Source organism: Aquarana catesbeiana, linkage group LG02, assembly GCF_042186555.1.
Source record: "Aquarana catesbeiana isolate 2022-GZ linkage group LG02, ASM4218655v1, whole genome shotgun sequence".
Lineage (NCBI taxonomy): Eukaryota > Metazoa > Chordata > Amphibia > Anura > Ranidae > Aquarana > Aquarana catesbeiana.
The window spans coordinates 363,832,139-363,853,629 of record NC_133325.1 but is presented as its reverse complement, the minus strand read 5'-3'; the positions used below and the strand labels follow the sequence as shown (position 1 = coordinate 363,853,629).

The following is a 21,491-nucleotide window of genomic DNA, read 5'->3' as shown; positions in this document are numbered from 1 at the left end:
CTTGTACAAAACCGTCCCCACATCAACTCATGCCTCTTACCAGAGACTTTAGATCTCAAACTTACAGCATCAAGGGGCTATGTTTGGCTGATAATTAACATAATTAGCTCTTCAAGACAGCACAACCAAAATCAGTACTGTATTAAAGTGGTTGTAAAGGGTGAATGTTTTTTACCTTCATGCAGCAAACAGCAAACTTAAAGTGATAGGATGCTTGTACAAAACCGTCCCCACATCAACTCATGCCTCTTACCGGAGACTTTGGATCTCAAACTTACAGCATCAAGGGGCTATGTTTGGCTGATAATTAACATAATTAGCTCTTCAAGACAGCACAACCAAAATCAGTACTGTATTAAGTTGTAAAGGGTGAATGTTTTTTACCTTCATGCAGCAAACAGCAAACAAAAAGTGATAGGATGCTTGTACAAAACCGTCCCCACATCAACTCATGCCTCTTACCAGAGACTTTGGATCTCAAATTATAGAGATCTAAATCGCTTTTGGTCTCCACACATCCCTCTGATTATAAGGAGGGATAAGGTTTCATCCGCATATGAGCTTAGCCGTGTTACCACCCAAGGAATATATCCAATGTAAAAAACCTTCAGTGCGCAGCTTCCCCCTCAGCAACCCCTAATACTTACCCAAGCCTGATCTCAATCCAGTGATGTGCATGAGACCAGTGGCTCTCCTGGGTCTCCGCCTCCTCACTGGCTGAGACGGGAGCTATTGGCTCCAACTGCTGTTAATCACAGCCAGTGAGGCAGGAGAGGAGGCAGGACTGAGCCATGCTCTGTGTGTCTCATAGATACACAGAGGCGGCTCGATAGGAAGCACGCACGAGTGCCTCCATAGCAAGCAGCTTGCTCTGGGGGCACTCGGCAAGGGGGAGGGTCCAGAAGCACCAGTGGTGGATCCGAGAAAAGGAGGATCAGGGCTACTCTGTGCAAAACCATTTCACAGAGCAGGTAAGTATGAGGTGTTTATTATTTTAAAGGAAAACAATGAACCTTTAGAACCACTTTAATTTGGTTATGTTCATTAAGCACATGGGAAAAATTAGAAGGGTGATCAGTATCTATCATATTTGCTGTCTGTATCTCTGCAGTGAAACAATGGTGTTCTGAAACCATAAGGTTTGAAGACAAAAGCATCTAAAGTTCAATGTAAACAGACTGACCACTGAAACCTCCTATGCATGCCTATAATACTTTAGAGTTTATAATGTAGTGAGAGCACATCATGTGAAAATGGCATTTACCTGGTGTTTTTACTGTGTTTTTTACAGTGTTTTGATCAAATTATCTTGTTAGAGAGCTGATTCAGGAAGCAGTAAAGATGTACTAGAAAGCACTTATTCAGAATAAGCAAGTTGTAAAGTGATCTTGAACTTTATGATAAATCAATAACATATGTATGTATTTCAACTCTGTATCTGTTTGACTGGAGTTCTCTCTAAATGCAGTTTCTCTCAAAAACACTGCTGCCTTAACCAGCCATAAATACAAAGATATCCAGTTAGTTCAGTCTTTTTTAAACTTTATTGTAATACTACTGAAATTGATAGTAAACTTATACCCCTGTATATATGGTTGAATCTGATATGGTAAATATTTTACCTTCACTTGCTTTGTCGTGTATACCCTGCAAGTAAAAGCCAGTAGCAATATTTCCTTTTTTCTTTATTTATAGTGTTGTTTGCTAATGCTATCTGCTGGTGATTATACAAATGAAATAAAATACATACCTGTGCTACGTGTGCTGCCTGATCTAATTTACAGGCTAGTTCAACAGTCTTTTGTTGTTGCTTGTTTTTATGCATGGTTGCCTCTTCAAAGCCCCTCTCTAGGTCACTCAATCTTGAAAGAAGAGCTTTTTTTCTCTGCTGTAAAGATATCATTTTCTGTTCTGCGTCTTCTAAAGCAATTGTCATTTCAGCAACTCTGCTCTGCAAAGGTTTCACCTGAAATACAAGACATGCTCAGAGCAATTACTTTACTGGGTAACAACCAATTTATTTGAACTCCTGGTTTATATATAAATGTGCCTGTCACCAGAACATTGTTAGTATCCTATTTTCTCCTTGGTTAGGAATTTAACAGAATAGGTAATCAGAGAAATGATCAGACAGGGAGTAACTGTAACTTGCAGTTTACTAAACTTGCGCAGTAATGCAAATCAGGTTCAGGGTGGCCAAAAACTGCAGAATATGGAATGCTGCATAAAGATATAAAAGCTGATTAGCCATGGATTCTTTACAGCAATGTCTTCATGACCCAATCAGGATAACATGGCTGCAGAGCATAGTCTTAATAAAACTGTATAACAATAGAGAGTCAAGCTGAGTCAAAAAGCTTTTTGCATTTATCCCCATAGACAGTGCTCCCCACAGTGAAGTCCAGAGTAGATCTGGTAATACAGGTGAACAGCTGCAAGGGTCCAAGTCCCAAGGACAAAGGGTCACTTCATTTCAGCTGGAGTACTCTAATAGTAATCAGGTAGCTCCCCACAGTAGCTGGGTCTTTCGGAGAAGCAGTGTACTATTAGGCTTTGATCTGGCTGCCTGCACACCTGGTCTAACAGCGGAGGACTTTTGTGACTTGGCTGTAGATCACTTGCCCAGCTACCTGCCTGATCAGGGGTGGCTTCTCTGAACTGCTGAGGGAGGGAAGCTGAGGAATTTATACTCCCTGGGTGTGCCAAGGAACCCATGGAGGAAATTTATTTAAAGTGGCCTGTGCCTGCATCTGAGCATGCTGAGTAAATGGGCACTCTGCTACAGTGACCCCTTTCACACTGAGGCAATTTTCAGGCATTTTAGCTCTAAAAATAGCACCTGTAAACCACCTGAAAAACAGTTTTCAGGCATTTTAGCTCTAAAAATAGCACCTGTAAACCACCTGAAAACTGCCTCTCATGCCTCCCCGGAGTGAAAGCCCGAGTGCTTTCACACTGGGGTGGTGTACTTGTGGGAAGGGAAAAAAAGTCCTGCAAACAGCATCTCTGGGGCTGTGTAGGAGCACTCTATACAGCACTCCTATACCGCCCCTGTCCATTGGAATGAATGGGCATCGCTTCCAAAGCACCTGAAAAGTGCTTAGGAAGCGCCGCAACACAAACGCTTTTAACCCCTTGTTAACTCATTCTTGGGGGTTAAAAGCGCCCAGTTAGCGGCTGAAAAGCACCGCCTTAAACAGTGGTAAAGCTCCGCTAAATCTAGCAGTGCTTTACAGCTAACAGTAAAGAAAGGGGTGAAAGGGGTTGAAAACACAACAAGGTGATTTGGTAAAAGCTTCAGCATTCAAATTAGTAAAAGAGCACTGGATTTTCTGTAAATGCCTTGATAAGAATAAGAGGTTGGGGCTGTTTTGTATAACTTTACATATCCCATATAGGCACAGAATATTAAAAAAAAACATTGATCCTGTCAGAAATGCTAACTTTGTGTAGAGAGTTCCCAACACAGCGCATCCTAAAAATCTGAAGACATCCTATCAGACGTGCTCTGTTCACCCCCCCCTATTATGGAGATTAATATGGGGAGGTGTGTTTTTTAAGCCTGTATATGGGCAGGGCATTATTTGAATTTTAGTTATTTCTAGTGAGCCATATCAATTGAGGTTAATCATAGGTGTGCGCAGCCTATTGTATTAGGGTGTGCACCCCAAAGCTCTAACACACTGCGTGTGTGTGTATAAATATGTAGGGAAGTAGGGCAATGGACAGCATTTTTTACAATTGCATTATTTTTTATAATGTTTTTATACAATCATTTTTATTATTGATTTTTACAATCTTTTTAGGGGCCACATTGGGGGCTTTGGTGAAATATCAGTCTAAACAGGCCCCTGATGTTTCACTTTTGAGACAAAGAAAGGGACTGGAGACAGAGATTCCCCAGTCCATTTCTCTGCAGCCAAGCAAGAGGGGGAATCTGCCCAGCCCAGGGTGATTAGGGTGTGCCCAGGCACACCTGGCACACCCTGTGTGCACGCCTATGAGGTTAATTAAAGAACAAAATTAAAAAAATAAGTACATACTGGTAGATCTGTTGGCTCCTATTTGTGAGGGGGAGTACACACACCTTCAGAGCAGAGATTGATGTGAATGTGCTGATTCTGTATGAAAAACTGTAATCAGGGCTTTTTTCTCAGACAATAGGTGCAGGAACTCCCCTTTTCAGAGTCACCCCTTTTCCCCGCCTCTACCCACCTCTGAGCACCGTCCCTTGGTTCCATCCCTTACCCACCACCCAGTCCTGTCCCTTTTAGACAATACAGAACCAAGTATCATTTTGTGGTGCTAAGTAATTTGTATGGAATTTGGTAATGATATCAAGAAAAGCAGTAAAATATATCCCCTTCAGCCAGCAACAATAGATCCCCCTAACAACAATGTACCACCCACAACAAAATTCCCCCCATCAACAATAGACTCCCAGCAGCATCAACAGATCTCCGCATGGCCAGCATTAATAGACTCTCTGTCAGCCATCAACAATAGACCCCTCCCCCAACAGTAGATCTCCTTCAGCGACAACTGACCCCCCAGCAACATAAGACCCACCCCTAGCAACAATAGGTCCCCCACCAGCAAGAATAGACCCCCCTGCAAAAATAGATCCCCTCCAGCTAGAATAGATCCCCCAGCAGTGAGCATCAATACCTTGCAGCACACCCTAGCACCCCTTGCCATTACATACAGTCAGTCCAGGAGGTGCCGGAACTGCGTTCCCTCACATTCCCGCTGAAAAAAGCCCTGCCTGTAATAATCAACACCCAATAAATCCAGCTCTACTGATTATTTGTGCTCTTTTTTTTTTGTTTTTTGTTTTTAGTTCAGCTTTAGTAAATGTGATTGTTTTCAATCTTAATTAACTAGCGTGAGATTTATTTAGAGATCTGACATGAGCTACTTAGGGGATTAATGATCACTGATTTATGAATATTGAGCGGCATTTCAATAATCTAGGCTAAATAATCACTTACACCTCAAACCAGCTTTTTGAACTATTATACTCTTCAGCAATCACTCAAAAGAAGTTAAATGACTCTGATTTATAACTATAATGTACAAGGCCCAGTATATTTGCTGTCTCAATGTGTAAATTCAACAAATGCAATTTTCAGCAGCTCTAGAGAACCAATTTAAGTCAACATTATGCATGAGCTGAGCATGCTGGAATTCTCTGCTCTCTTATTTAACTCATTAAATTTGCACTGAACATCTTGCAATTAAAATTTCACACATATTTCTTATGATTGACATTTGGCCTTAGTAAAAATTTGTTGAAATTGGTTGCTTTGAACACATAAGAGAACAGAGACAGAATGTGTGTTTTAGGTCTGATAACGTGCATTAACTCATTGAACCTGATTACTAATAGATATCATAAAGCTGGATTTGCAAACCACTTAAATTTGATGTGTAAGAAATAGTTTAAGTAGCATATGGATAAGTGAGCTTTTGCCAACTTTTTCAAATATGTAAATAACTGAAATGTCATAAAAGGCACATTTTTATTTTGGCTGGGTAGGAAATAGTTCAAACCTCTGTTAGTTTTTTGTCATCATGTTCTATTGGAAGATTTTCTTTCCCTTCCTATAGACATAACTGTAAGTGACAGGAAGTCTCTGCAGAGGAACATTCCTCTTATACAGTGATTACTTCATCATTTGAAGGCTTCTCATCACAGTCCTGTTTATTTGACAACTCTAGATTTTGGATTTACCTTCACTTTCAGCACTAGTAACAATGGGAAGAGAAAAAATAAATCTCCATAGCAGAGACAGGACAGAGACATCAATAAAAGCCTAACAAAGTTTTAACCTCTCACTGCTCTATCCAAAAAAAAAAAAAAAGCTTTGGATATACTTTAACTATGAAGACAAGAGACATTATTTTAAAGTTATACTAGTATGGCTGCCACTACACATTATCTGGCCTTTTAATAAAAGCTGCAGAGGGCTATGGTGCAGGCATCTGTCATTTATAAATTCCTTGGTATATACAGTACATAGGTAACATTATAGTGAAATGTAAGTAAATTAGTAACACAATAATTTAAAAGAACCTGTCGTAGTATGTTAATTCCAGTTTTGTTGTTATTTACAGTGTGCATATGATGCACCAAAGACTATGGGTGTAGTCACATGTAATAAGTGTATGTTAAAATACAACTCACTGGGGTTGATTTACTAAAACTAAAGAATGCAAAATCTGGTGCAGCTCTGAATAAAACAAATCAGCTTCCAGGTTTTTTTGTTAAAGCTTAGGCTCAGTTCACACTGATGCGACATTGGGTACAGTTTGTGAGACCCCAAGTCATATGATATGTGAAATTCAATGTTTCCCTAAGAGAGCTGTCTTAACCACTTGCTTACTGGGCACTTAAAACCCCTTCCTGCCCAGGCCAATTTTTAGCTTTCAGCGCTGCCACTCTTTCAATGACAATTGCGTCATGCTACACTGTACCTATATTGAAATTTTTATTATTTTTTTTTTAAAAATAGAGCTTTATTTTGGTGGTATTTAATCACCACTGGGGTTTTACATTTTTGCTAAACAAAAAAATACAGAATATTTATTTCATAGTTTTCATAGTTTTCAGTTTGTTATAAATTTTACAAACAGGTAATTTCTCTTCTTCGTTGATGTGCACTAATGAGGTTGCATTGATGGGCACTGATAGGCTTCACTGATGGATACTGATAGGCTTCACTGATGGGCACTGATAGGCTGCAATGATGGGCACTGATAGATGGCACTGATGGGCACTGATGAGGCTGCACTGGTGGGCAATGATGAGGCTGCACTGATGAGGTTACACCGATAGGTGGCACGATTGGGCACTGATAGGTGGCACTGATAGGGGGCACTGATGGGCACTGATAGGTGGCACTGATAGGTGACACTGATAGGTGGCACTGGTAGGCATTAATAGGTGGCACTGATGGGCACTGGTAGGTGAAACTGGTGGGCACTGCTTAGCAGTGCTGATATGCACTGGTAGGTGGCAAAGGTGGGCACTGGTAGGTGGCACTGTTGGGCACTGCTTAGCAGCAGTGGGTTTGGAATGTGCGGGACCAATGTCCTGTTTACTCCAGGTGGTAATTGGCTTTTTCTCATTGACTCTCTGATCACAGAGCGAGCCACGCGTGCCCTGCAGTGGGCATGCAGGCAAGCTCAGCGGCACAGGAGGACGTACGTGGATGCCCTCCTGGCAATTTAGACCCACGCTGTAGCCATCTTTTGGTTAACTGATACTACACAAGTCTGTCCGACTTTAGAAAAGGTTCCTGCACTACTTTGGTCTGCCTTTGATACGACTTCAATGCCACAGAGGTGTAACAAGTCACATCAAAGTCATATCAAAGTCGGACTCCAAAGTTGCATTGAAAGTCACGCGACTTTGGAGTTGGGCTAGTGTGAACCAAGCCTTAATTGAACAAGTTGAAGTTAGAAGCTGATTGGCTACCATGCACAGCTGCACCAGATTTTGCACTCTCCAGTTTTAGTAAATTTACACCTTTGCTTTGACCAAAGAAATACATTTTCTGGCTGACCCCACCAATATTTTATCATTTTTTTAAAGAATTTTTAGTTGAATGGGTAAATGTTTACAAGTAAAGATTGATCAGTTAGCTTAAAGTCTGAATCTTACATAGCAAACAGCCAAATCACTAAATTGGATTTTACTCCACAGATATTGTCAGTGAAACAGGTTATGAATCCGAGAAAAACATCTGGGTGATATATACTTTGTATCTACAGGAAAGTACACTTAAGCCAGTCATATACAGTTTGAATCTCGAACCATTAATGGGCAGGCTGAATCTACCAAGTTGATCGGTCAATCAACTTAGGTACCACCAGCCTGTCGGATTCGCCTCTGATTATCGCAAGCAGCTGGTATAGACACTAGCGATAATCACTGTGTTCTCTTGGTGGGAGCGGCTTCCCCTGCCCGCCCCTGCTGGGAGAAGACAATTGTTGATTCCCCTGTCAGCACAGTCTGTGTTGATGGGGGAATCGTGTGAACTTCTTTCCTGCAGCCCGTGGTTGCAGGAAAGTAATTTGCATCATGTATGTCCGGCCTTAGGCTTTTTTTTATAGCATAGTGCAAAGAGTTATAGTGTCACTGTCAAGAAATAACAAATCAACTTTTATTTGTCAGGCCACTCTATGCAGGAGAAAACTGTCTCCTGCTGCCACACCTTTCTTAATGATACTATGTGAGTTATTTACTAAAGGTAAATCCACTTTGCACTACAAGTGCAAACTACAAGTGCAATTGGAAGTGCAGTTGCTGTAGATCCGAGGGGGACATGCAAGGAAAATAAAAAACAGCATTTTAGCTTGCACATGATTGGATAATAAAATCAGCAGAGCTTCCCACTCATTTCAGATCTTCCCCTCAGATTTACAGAGACTGCACTTCCAAGTGCACTTTCACTGCAATTTCAAGTGCACTTTGCACTTGTAGTTTGCACTTGTAGTGCAAAGTGGATTTGCCTTTGGTAAATAACCCCCTATGTATTATGCAAGACGACTCTTTAATCTTCTGGACAGAGGTAAAATACTCAACCTTTTTCTCATAGGACAAAAGGTCACTCAACAAGAAATATGCCTTTAGCAAATTATGGTTTCATTTTTTTCATATTATGGCTACACTGCGTTATAACAAGGCTCTTGCAGATAATATCTGGAAAGCATTAAGTAACATTTTTCTTACTAATGTCATTTCATAATCTACTGATAGGGTTACACACAAATCTCCACCTGTCTTCATACAAATGAAAGCAGGTGATACAACAGTCTTTGTAATTACATGGTCTAAATTGTATTATTAGTTCATATTGGATTATACTAACCAAAACTCATTAGGTGGTGTGTATTAAGTCACATGTGTGCTATTCACTTGCTGTAATTATATTATTAATTCATATTAAATTACACTGACAACATCTCATTGGACTCTGTATACTAATTTATGTGCACTGTTGGCTTTTAAGTTAGAAAAAAGGTTGCTCAGTTAGCTTCTTACTTTAACAGACTACTTCAAATGTCCATCGCAAAATATTTCTATTACTGTTCTGCTGCAGAGGTACAATCTCTGCTTGGCCGTTATCCTACTCCTAACTGTAGAAAGCATTTTAAGAGATGTATAACTCCCATCCCGTTATCAGGTATTAGATGTATTTTAAAAAGAAACCAACATTAACTTAAAGCACTTTTTTCTATCATTCATGGTCATTCAAAGATTACCTTAGACGTCAGAATCCGATAATACTGCACTGCCCTTTGAAGCCATCTCATAAGACTTCCTGCTGCCATGTTACCAGCCGCCTTCCTCTCCATGTTCTCAGGGGTAAACTGAATTTTTCTTATATTAGCTTCTAGCAGCTCAAGAGTAGACTGTGGCAACTAGAATTTGGAACAGTAATAAATATTAAAAGGATTCCTTAGGAGAAATGTGTCTAAGTGCATCTTACTTTTTTACTTTAAAGAGTTTTTTTTACATTTACATCCTTGTAGCAATCAAAGAACCATGCAACAGCCATTGAAATAAAGTATTATCATATGAATGACCACCAATAAGAATCAACTGATAATAAGTATACAGTATATTGAAAAATAATATTATAAGTGAGAAAAATTACTATAACACATGTAATAGTAAAATTATACGGATAAGGAATTTTTAACTTAATGGGTCTTATTGATACTAGGAGAGTTAAGTCCTTGTACAACTGAATAAATCTCTGCTCTAAAACAATAACGTTAGTTAGATCATATTTTATGTTAATAAACATGAAACAAACAACCAGGTATCTTACTGTGTTGTCATTGTTTTACTTACTAAAGTATATCTGATAGATTCTTATAAGCTATCTTGTGCTACAATCTTCACCTAACCCTAAGCAGCTGGCATTTAAAGTGAAAAAAATCACCCAAAAAAGGTACATTTAAGTATACCACACTAAATGCAAAAAAAATCCAATTTAGTGCTTCAAGTCATATATCCATGCACCTACTGTATATTACCAAATGCATAAAAACATGTACTACATAATTGAAATAAAGCAACAAATTGTGTATATCATTAGTATATGAATCAAAACACAGTAACAAATCACCAAATGTGAATATGGAGAATCAAAAACGTGAAGGTAAATTATTGCAAACAAATGACAAAGTCCATACATTACATAACTTCTAATATCCTTGTGCAATATGTGAAGTCAAAAATATACCTTGGTGCCAAAACAATTGTGACCTCCACCTTCCCAACTGGGCACACACTTACCTTCCTAAGCCCAGTGCACACTATCAGGTTTTTTTTTTTTCGTTCAAGTTGCTGAGCTATTGTGTTCTGGCAGAGGACGACCCCTCGCCAGAACACTCTGGTCAGCGCTCTCTGCCATTGACCGAGAGCACTCAGGGCCAGTGCTACCACTAGGCAAACTAGGCAGCCGCCTAGGGTGCACTGCTGCCTAGGGGCGCCCGGCCGCTGGTTTCCCTCTGTGCCTGCATACTCTGCAGGCTGCAGCATGTAACTAACTCAGTCTCAGGCAGCTGCTCCGTCTGCCAATTAGTTTAATTGGAGGCGCAGCACAGCACTGGAGCCAGCGCTACAGAAAGTAGAGCTGATGCTTCCTGTATAGTGCCGGATCCTGTCACATGGGCAGAGCAAAGGGGGTGGAGTCAGGGGTGGAGCCAATGGGGGTGGCAAAATGAGGTTTGTGCCTAGGGTTTAAAAAATCCTTGCACCAGCCCTGAGAGCACTGATTGGGAGCCGATCGGCTGCTGGTTTTCTAGCATTTCTGACAGACTGGCTGTTATACACAAAGACGTATTTCAGCCGGTTTTTATTGAACCGGATGATGTCGCCCAACATTCGGCCCGTGTGTGCTAGGCTTTAGAAAGACCTTGGTATCAAGCTCATCTACTGAATGCAAAAAATTATAACTCAATAAAAGATACTTCGTAACTCAATCTAATAATTTAAATGCCTTTAATACACAATGGTCACCATGGACCTCAAGATTCCCAGATAGTGATTAATTCTATTAATAAAAGCCTTATAATTGAGCAATCCTCATTTTATGGTACAGTTTTATTTGTTTTTCTTTATACTTTATGGCTTTTCACTGTTATATATGTAGTAGCTTGCCTACAATAGATGAGAAATATATTTTCTCTTTTTTTTATAACACTCTATAGCTAACCTGTGCATAGCCTTTGCAAGGGTTCATGGCATCCACATTGTGTAGTAGGCTGTGCAGGCCCTCCAAAAAAAAGTGATACCCACAGGTGGATTATTTGTTAATAAGCTATATTAATATTGCCTAATATCCCATGCAATGCTACTATTGTAATTTTCATTGTTAAAATGTAATAAAAACAATTGAAAAGAAAATTTAACTCAAGGGCCAGTGCAAACTTTGATGTGGGATATGCTGCCTAGGATTGCCTGGAGAGGATCACACTATGGGGTTGATTTACTAAAGGCAAAATAGACTGTGCACTCTGCAAGAGCAGTTGCTCTAGAGCTTAGTAATTGAGCAGAAGCTCTGCTGACTTCCACCATCCAATCATGTGCAAGCAAAAATGCTGTTTTTTTTATTTTCCTTGCATGTGATTGGGTATTCTTTGCAAAGTGAAGCTTCACCTCATTTGCTAAGCTCTGGTGCAACTGCACTTGCAGAGTGAAAAGTGCACAGTATACAGCATTCGCCTTTAGTAAAGCAACACAAGTGTGTCTCTGTGAGGGGTGAGAGTTTACACTGCACCATCCCTTGACAAATGTTTTCTTGTAGTCAATAGATAAGCCTGATTGTTTTAAAACATTGGTGAGTGTAAGACCGCCATAGACTGATCGAAATTCGGGCAGTCCAGCAGGGACTGGACATATTTTAATCTGTCTATGGGCAGGCTGGTTATAATGAAGTCGATCCATCGATCAACTTCAGTACAACCAGCCTTTCAGGGTTTTTTATCATGCTATCATTGCTAGCGGCTATAGCTGCCAGCAGTAATCATTGTATTCTGGCAGCTGGTAAACCTACCGCTGTCAGAATAAAATGGCACAGCCCTCATTAACACTGGCTGATCGGGAGGAATCAATCAATTTTCTTTCTTTCAACCCATGGTTGAAGGAAATAAAACTGTATGATGTATGACTTTTAACTTTATAATAAAGCTGTTGAATGTTATGGAGAACATTATGGTTTCCTTAGGTGAAGGTGAATGCGTGCCCATTGGGAAGGTAGAGGTCACAATTATTTTGGCACCAGTGTATTTTTATGATATCACATATTGCACAAGGATTAGAAAATGCAATGTATGGACACTGTCATTTGTTTATAATATGTTACCTTCAAGTTTTTGATTCTCTATGATCACATTTGGTGATTTGGTATTGTATTTTGATTTTTATACTAATGTAATAGACAATTTGTTGATTTATTTATTTTATGTGATACACATTGTTATGTATTATTGCAATTGAAGATATACAGCAGGTGCATGGGTATATAGTATATGATTTGAAGCACTAGATCGGATTGATTTATTTGCATTTAGAGTGGATTATTTTATAAATACATATCTGCCAGATTAGAAGCAAATGCAAAAGATTTTACGACACAGCTTGCCATAGGAAGAACAGATGAGTACATATGGTTTAAATGGCAGGGAGAAGTGTTAATTATGTGATTTATATTATGCATGTTTTTTAAGCCATACTGAGGTAAAGGAGATTAAGTGCTGTAGGTTAAAACGGAGGATAGCCATCTGTCCCATATTTTTTTTTAAACTTTAGCAGGCAAATCCTGTTTTCATACTTTTGCTTTTTTATAAGGTAGAGCTCTTCTGATATTCACAATTCACATGATTATGCTGGCAATAGAGTATTTATTCAGAGTTTATTTATTAATTTGCATGCTAGGACCAATATTTCACACAAAAAATTTTGGTAACATTATCTCTTGATAAATGTGATGTTTTACTTGTAGTATATACAGTATATCCTAATATCTAAGATAACTGGGGCACCTATATTATCATATATAAATTGTACCACTTGCTGACAAAAGCTCTGCACTATAGGACAAACCAGCAAAAGATAATACAACCCCTGGCAAAAATGATGGAATCACCAGTCCCTGAGGATGTTCCTTCAGTTTTTTATTGTTGTAGAAAAAAAGCAGATTACAGACATGGCCAAAAACTAAAGGCATTTCAAATGGCAACTTTCTGGCTTTAGGAAACACTAAAAGAAATCAAGAAAAATAATTGTGGTGGCCAGTAACAGTTAGATTTATAGAACAAGCACAGGGAATAAATTATGGAATCACTCAATTCTGAGGAAAAAATTATGGAATCATGAAAAACAAAAAAACAAAATAACACTCCAACACATCACTAGGACTTTGTTGCACCACCTCTGGCTTTTATAACTGCCTGCAGTCTCTGAGGCTTTGACTTAATGAGTGATAAACAGTACTCTTCATCAATCTGGCTCCAGCCTTCTCCGATTGCTGTTGCCAAATCATCTTTGCAGGTTGGAGCCTTGTCATGGACCATTTTCTTTAACTTCCACCACAGATTTTCAATTGGACTGAGGTCCGGACTGTTTGCACGCCATGACATTGACCTTATGTGTCTTTCTCCAAGGAATTTTTTCACAGTTTTTGCTCTATGGCAAGATGCATTATCATCTTGATAAATGATTTCATCATCCCCAAACATCCTTTCAATAGATGGGATAAGAAAAGTGTCCAAAATTTCAATGTAAACCTGTGCATTTATTGAAGATTTAATGACAGCCATCTCCCCAGTGCCTTTACCTGACATGCAGCCCCATATCATAATTGACTGTGGAAATTTGCATGTTTTCTTCAGACAGTCGTCTGCATAAATCTCAATGGAACGGCGCCAAACAAAAGTTCCAGCATCATCACCTTGCCCAATGCAGATTCGAGATTCATCACTGAATATGACTTTCATCCAATCATCCACAGTTCACGATTGCCTTTCCTTAGCCCATTGTAACCTTGTTTTTTTGTGTTTAGGTGTTAGAGATGGCTTTCTTTTAGCTTTTCTGTATGTAAATCCCATTTCCTTTAGGCGGTTTCTTACAGTTCGGTCACAGATGTTGACTCCAGTTTCCTCCCATTTGTTCCTCATTTGTTTTGTTGTACATTTTCTGTTTTCAAGGCATATTGCTTTAAGTTTTCTGTCTTGACGCTTTGATGTCTTCCTTGGTCTACCAGTATGCTTGCCTTTAACCACCTTCCCATGTTATTTGTATTTGGTCCATGTTTTAGACACAGCCGACTGTGAACAACCAACATCTTGTGCAACACTGCGTGATGATTTACCCTCTTTAAGGAGTTTGATAATCCTCTCCTTTTTTTCCCCCAATTGACATCTCTGGTGTTGGAGCCATGCTTCATGTCAGTCCACTTGTTGCAACAGCTCTCCAAGGTGTGATCACTCCTTTTTACCTACATACTAACAAGCAGATTTAATCTGATGCAGGTGTTATGCCCCGTACACACGGTCGGACTTTGTTCGGACATTCCGACAACAAAATCCTAGGATTTTTTCCGACGGATGTTGGCTCAAATTTGTCTTGCATACACACGGTCCCACAAAGTTGTCAGAAAATCCGATCGTTCTAAACGCGGTGACGTAAAACACGTACGTCAGGACTATAAACGGGGCAGTGGCCAATAACTTTCATCTCTTTATTTATTCTGAGCATGCGTGGCACTTTGTCTGTCGGATTTGTGTACACACGATCGGAATTTCCGACAACGGATTTTGTTGTCGGAAAATTTTATCTCCTGCTCTCCAACTTTGTGTGTCAGAAAATCCGATGGAAAATGTCCGATGGAGCCCACACATGGTCAGTGTTTGTAATGAAAATTTACAGGGTGATTCCATAATTTTTTCCTCAGAATTGAGTGATTCCATAATTTATTACCTGTGCTTGTTCTATAAATCTAACTGTTACTGGCCACCACAATTATTTTTCTTGATTTCTTTTAGTGTTTCTTAAAGCCAGAAAGTTGCCATTTGAAATGCCTTTAGTTTTTGGCCATGTCTGTGATCTGCTTTTTTTCTACAACAATAAACAACTGAAGGAACATCTTCAGGGACTGGTGATTCCATAATTATTGCCAGGGGTTCTAGAAAGTATCAGCAGTATTGTTACATTTAGGGCAGCATGAGGAGTGGAAAGGTGTAATTTAGCAAGTTTCAATTGAGTTAGATATGTTCTATGAAATATATATAGCGTTAAGCCAAGTTATCTGAGTATTTACATCAAATTAGCTAGTGGGATTCCAATACTTTGCCCCTTGTGCCATTAACAAAGACCTCTAAACTTCTCCTCCCAGGCTGGATTTGTGGTATAGAGCATAGGCTAAAGTTGTGGGTCAAGAAGTCACATTTTGTATGAAAAATTTATGTGCAGGATTTTAGTTTGTCAAGAACGTAAATTCACATTATCAAAAAAGCATTTTACCTGGGCAATATGAAATGTTGTTAGCTCATTCATGAATCGGTCAAGATTGGCCATTTGCCTCTTAGCTCCCTTTGCCCAGGTGAGGTCAGTGTTTGGAGACTTCAGAATTATGATGATAGAAGCCATGAGCTCTTCAATATCCAAATCTGGCTTTTGCATTGCACGCAGCTCTCCTGCAAAAAATAAAATAATATGAGCACACCCAAAATACTTCTTAAACTATTGCCACAACTATTCAGTTACATCTGATGAGAAGTCTTGGAATTATCATTCAATATGTACTCCAAGAACATTTTAAACAAAGGTTAGAATCCATAGGTCAGATGTGTTTTGTGTGCTTTACTTAACTTAAAGTGTTACTAAACCCAGGACCCTACATTTACTATATCTGGTCTCCTGCAGTACGCAGAACATGGCGATGTAATTAATTTAGTAAATATAAACTGCTAAATACCCTTTCTCATGAGCAGTATGTAGCAGTCTTGTGACTTCTATCAGTGTGTGGTTAAAGCTTGTAGGAGGAGCTTTAATTCTCCTCTGACTGTCCTATGAGGCTGCAGGACTCCTGACCCTATGTCTGGACAGTGCTGATTGGCCCTGTGCTGAACATGCTATTCAGTATAACAAGCATGTTTTACTGCACATACAGACTGATTTTACTTTTGTTGGTTTAGTAACACTTTACGCTGGCCATACACCAGTAGAGTTCAAACAAACCTTCCTATGAACATTTATATGAAAATTCTCAGTACATTTAATGACAAATGTCTTTCAAAAGTCCTTGAACATTTTGTTTGCTTTTAGTGTTCAATCTTGGAATTATTAGATTTTTTTAAATGAAAACCATGTACACTGTTTGAAACAGTGGTGGCCCCTCCATAGAGGACGCACGGGCGCCGCCTCCACTATCCATGTGTACGGCCCCCTAACCTACATATCAACTGGCACCCGACCATGGATTTCAATGCAGGGTGGGTGTTTTTTTGAAGCACCTGATTAGAGCCAGAGGCTCTAATAGGCCCCAGATCTCATATTTAAGAGGTCCTGTCATGCTTTTTTTCTATTACAAGGGATGTTTACATTCCTTGTAATAGGAATAAAATTGACACAATTTTTTTTTAAACAGTGTAAAAATAAAAAATGAAAGGTAAAATAAATAAGAATTAAAAAAAATAATTTTTTAAACGCGCCCTGTCCCGACTAACTCGTGCGCAGAAGCGAACGCATATGTGAGTAGCACCGCATATGAAAACGGTGTTCAAACCACACATGTAAGGTATCGCCATGATCAGTAGAGCAAAAGCAATAATTCTAGCCCTAGACCTCCTCTGTAACTTAAAACATGCAACCTGTAGAATTTTTTAAATGTCGCCTATGGAGATTTTTAAGGGTAAAAGTTTGTCGCCATTCCACGAGCGGGCCCAATTTTGAAGCATGACATGTTTGGTATCAATTTACTCGGCGTAACATTATCTTTCCCAAAATTTAAAAAAATTGGGCTAACTTTACTGTTGTTCTTTTTTTTTATTCAAAAATATTTTTTTTCCAAAAAAAGTGCGCTTTTAAGACCGGTGTGACAGAAAGTATTGCAATGACCGCCATTTTATTCTCTAGGGTGTTAGAAAAAAATGTATAATGTTTGGGGGTTCCAAGTAATTTTCTAGCAAAAAAAACCTCAGAAAGAGGCTCGGTCCTTAAGTGGTTAAAAAACGAATTTTAAAAAAATGGCCCTTTAAGAGCTGTGGGCGAAAGTGACGTTTTCACGTCGCTTTCACCCTGCATCGTTATGGAGACGGGTGGGGGCCATCTTCCCCTCACTCGTCTCCATGCCCAGCCAGGGTGAAGATCCGACTGCCTCCGCCGCTGCCGACGGATCCGGTAAGCGGTGGAGGGCACCGGAGAGCGGCAGGAGGGGGGCCCCTCTGATAAAAGTGATCTCGCAGCAAATCTGCCACAGAGACAACTCTTAGCAGAAACCGGACCGCTGGCCGAACACGGGGATAATGGGGTTATGGCAGCTAGCTGTTGCCATAACAACGATATCCCCCGTCAAAGTTAGGACATATATCGGTGTGCGGCGGTCTGGAAGTGGGTATGTTTGTTTGTGCCCTTTCTTTCCCACAGAGATTGTCTTACTTAACATTCTGCTAAACTTTTATGTATTAGTACTGCTTGAATCTTGAAGAAGATCACCCCGAAAGCTTGTCCTAAAAATATGAATGTTAGTGCAAATAAAAAAAGCATCACAGACAGTGCTCTATTTATCCTGCTCCTGCAAATTTACTAGTCATTGCATTTGAAAACAAATGTCTATTTGACCTCACTAAAGACCCTTTCACACATGCCGACTGTTCAGGTATTAGGCGGACCTGAATGGACACTTCATACAGTTCTGCGAAGCGACGGATGTTAGCGGTGACATGTCCGCTGACATCCGATCCACTCCGCTCTGATGAAAACCAACAGGCGGTCCATTTTCATCCGATCCCCTATAGTGGAGAGCGGAGATCTGACAGGTCCATCTCTCCACAGTGAGCAGAGACGGACCTGTCATCCGCCGGCTCAGCGGGGATCAACAGATCGACCCCTGCTTAGCAAACAGAGTCTGTCAAAATTGGACATTATGTGTGAAAGAGCCCTAATGGTTAGAAAATAGAATTAATAATCTTTAAACCCAAAATTTTGAACAAGTGTTTGGCCAGCTTTACTTACATAAGCAAGGCTAGGAGTGAAAACAGTTGAGTATTTTTTCAGCCTCTGACTATACACATGTTGCTAAGTCTCCTATTTCTGGAACTACAGTAGCAATAATTAAAGAAGTCTTGGGTCAAACTTTTCTGCGCATAGTAGTTAATACTGAAAAACTTACACATGCAACTTGGAAATCTGCAGAATAATCAGTGGTGGCTACATTACAGCATTGCATTCAGCTTGCATCTGAGATCAATTTGTGATTCTTCACAAATGCTGCTAACCTGCTTCTGGTCTAAATTCAACCTCTTCCTAAGCTGTACTAAGCTGCTATTGCATTTACCATCACTTGAATATTAAGAAAAGTAGTTCTGACACAAAAGAGCCTGCAAACACAAGCCCTTAATGTGATAGGAGAAAGTAAGAGGGGTGCCACCAAGCTTAATCACATGCTTAGTTTGAATTGTCAAAGTTTGTTACAGAGGTATGTTCATTTTTTTCCATTTCTATCTTTTCCCTTTCTTTTATTGTATGCAGGCCATTTTATTTTGGAAGACTATCAAGTTTCACTATTTTCAGTATAATAAACCATGCCAAGCTATTTTCAAATTGTTGCCTATTGATGTATAGACATTCCCTTACTGGTAGTGGGTGTGCTATACAGCCAAACCGCACAGATGAGGTGGTAAAATGGATAACTAAGTTGTTTTCATCCTCCTCCTCCTTGGTGCAGAGCAGCACATTATCATCAGTAACTGCAAATGTGCCCTTTTCTTCAAGTAAGCCAAAATCCAAAGGAAAAAGGGGGACTTTAAATATACCTTGCCAGTGTCTTATTAACAGCATAAGAAAACCGGGTCACATAAAATATATTATCTATAGACAGTGTAAAATCCAACATTAAAATAATTATCATCAAAAAGACTTGTATATTATATTATAGATAATTATTTATTATAATAAATTATTATTATAATAAATGTAAAATAGACATGTCAGCCTTTGTCTATGGGTTTTGCATATTTCTTCGCTACCTCAGGACATTTGCTGAAAAGCTGTTTCCATGTCCAATACATGTGAAGGCACTATTTGATCGGAAAAGAAATTAACAACATTCACAAAGTCCATAATAATGCTGTCCAAACTGGGTGAGATTTGCTAAATTGGTAAATACAGTATCTGGTGCACCTGTGCATAGTAACCAATCAGCTTCTAACTTTTAAAAACTGATTGGTCACTATGTACAGCTGCACCAGATTCTGTGTGCGCCAGCTTTAGTAATCTCCGCCACCGTGCCTGCTCAGACTGCAGTTTATTCTGGCACTCCAGCACTATCAAGGTGCCACACATGTTTCTGCAGCTGCTCCTCAACTGCAAAATTTGGGCAATTTTTCTGCAGGCTAAATCTTGCTTTGTACCTCAAAGCTTGATGTGGATTTTTTTCAGCTTATTCTAGTGCTTCATCGATAAATAATATTTGTGACTATTGTCTCTCTGAAATTGTGTACTCTGTGATCTCTTTATGAAAACATGCCTGGTTTCTCCCCAATAAATTGTGGTCTAGTAAAAGTACTTACATGCTGTGCATAGAGTCAATAAAATATTTTACTGATTTTTTTCTGGTCAAATAATATACTTTATGGTTGATTTTTTATTAAAATCTACCTGGCGTCTCATCCTTTTCTAATGTGGCCAAGTACATTTTTCATTACTGTATATGGAGTCAGTACAATATTTAGTGTCAAATATTCTGAAGACCTTTTTAGTGAAATATTTTTTAGTAGATATTTATTAAAAGCTGACTTGTGTCTTTACTGTACACAGTGCAACCTAATACTGTCTATGCATTTACTTAAATACTTTTTTTATGATTTTGGGGCTGAAAAACTGCATGTAGTCTGTCATTTTCAAATTTAGCCTACAAGAGATTGTTAAAATACTGTCCATGTCTTATATACAATATTTCTTTGTTTAATATTGAACAATAAATTATTTATTTTGTTATTTGTCTTCAATTTTTTTTTATCAAACAAGGCTACCCAGAAATGCATTAAAATGACTATATCCCTTCCATTTTAATGTAAAAAAGTTTTTATTTTATCAAACAAGGCTACCCAGAAATGCATTAAAATTAACATATCCCTTCCATTAAAAATGTGAAAAAATGTAACTTTATATTTTGGTCTGTGAAAAGCTACTAGGGGATGTGAGCTAGCCAATGATGCCTGCAAGAAATTGTAGAAATACTACACATGCTGTGTGTGTGCCATATTACCTCTATGGCAATCTAAAAAATAAACCCTAAATCTATTTTGTTCCTCCAAAGTTAAATAGGATGTAGTTTAGCCAATGAGGTCTACAAGAAAATTGTACATATATAGTACTATGTATGCTGTCTGTAGCACATTAATTCTGTTTTGACCAGAAAAATATATATATATTTTTTTTTTACTTCCAAAGTTAAATAGGGATGTAGTAGGCAATGAGGTCTACAAGAAATTGTTCATATACCATGTATGCTGTCTGTAGTACATTAAATCTGTTTTGACCAGGAAAATATAAAATTTGTTTTTTTTTACCTCCAAAACTTAATGGGGATGTAGTAGGCAATGAGGTCTATGCGAAGTTGTAGAAATGCTACATATGCTGTCTGTAGTATATTAATTCTGTTTTAATAGGAAAATATATATAAAAGTTAAAAAAAAAATTCTTCTACAAAACTAAATAGTGGTGTGGTTTAGGTAGTAAGGCCTACACAAAATAGTAGAAATATTATGTATGCTATCTGTAGCTTTTTAATTATGCTTTCATCAGAAAATATTACCAATAATTTGTTTTGACCAGCAAAACAAAATGGGGATGTGGTTTAGGCAATGAGGCTTTCAAGAAATTGTAGAAATACTACATATGCTGTTTGGGGCAGTACAATATTTCTGGCCTTTGTCTCAAAAATAATATGCTACCTAAAAAATGTTTTTTGTTACAAGTTACAATAAATCAGACTGTAGTGATGATGATGTATATAAGCCAATGAATAATGTCAAAGGTAAAAAAAAAATCACACACAGATTATGTGATGCCAGAATACGGCTTTGCTGATACTGTCCTTGAGAATTCTACTGTTCAGTTACAATGCATACAGTTTAGAGGCATCTCCCAATCATATCATTTGAAGGATTGGTATTTTCACCATTTCTCCATCAAAGTTGCACAAAACAGAGGGCCTTCTCCCCAAAGAACAGTTTTTCTTAAAATTCTT

General features: G+C 38.8%; 1 protein-coding gene across 1 annotated transcript in view; it reads right to left on the bottom strand.

Moving 5' to 3' along the window:
* LOC141128042 (uncharacterized) overlaps window positions 1–21,491 on the bottom strand; it is a 728,240-nt gene that overhangs the window by 322,954 nt on the left and 383,795 nt on the right. Inside the window, 3 exon segments of the mRNA XM_073615085.1 lie at window positions 1,751–1,966; window positions 9,271–9,429; window positions 15,542–15,714. Of these exon segments, the coding sequence (XP_073471186.1) occupies window positions 1,751–1,966; window positions 9,271–9,429; window positions 15,542–15,714 (548 nt within the window).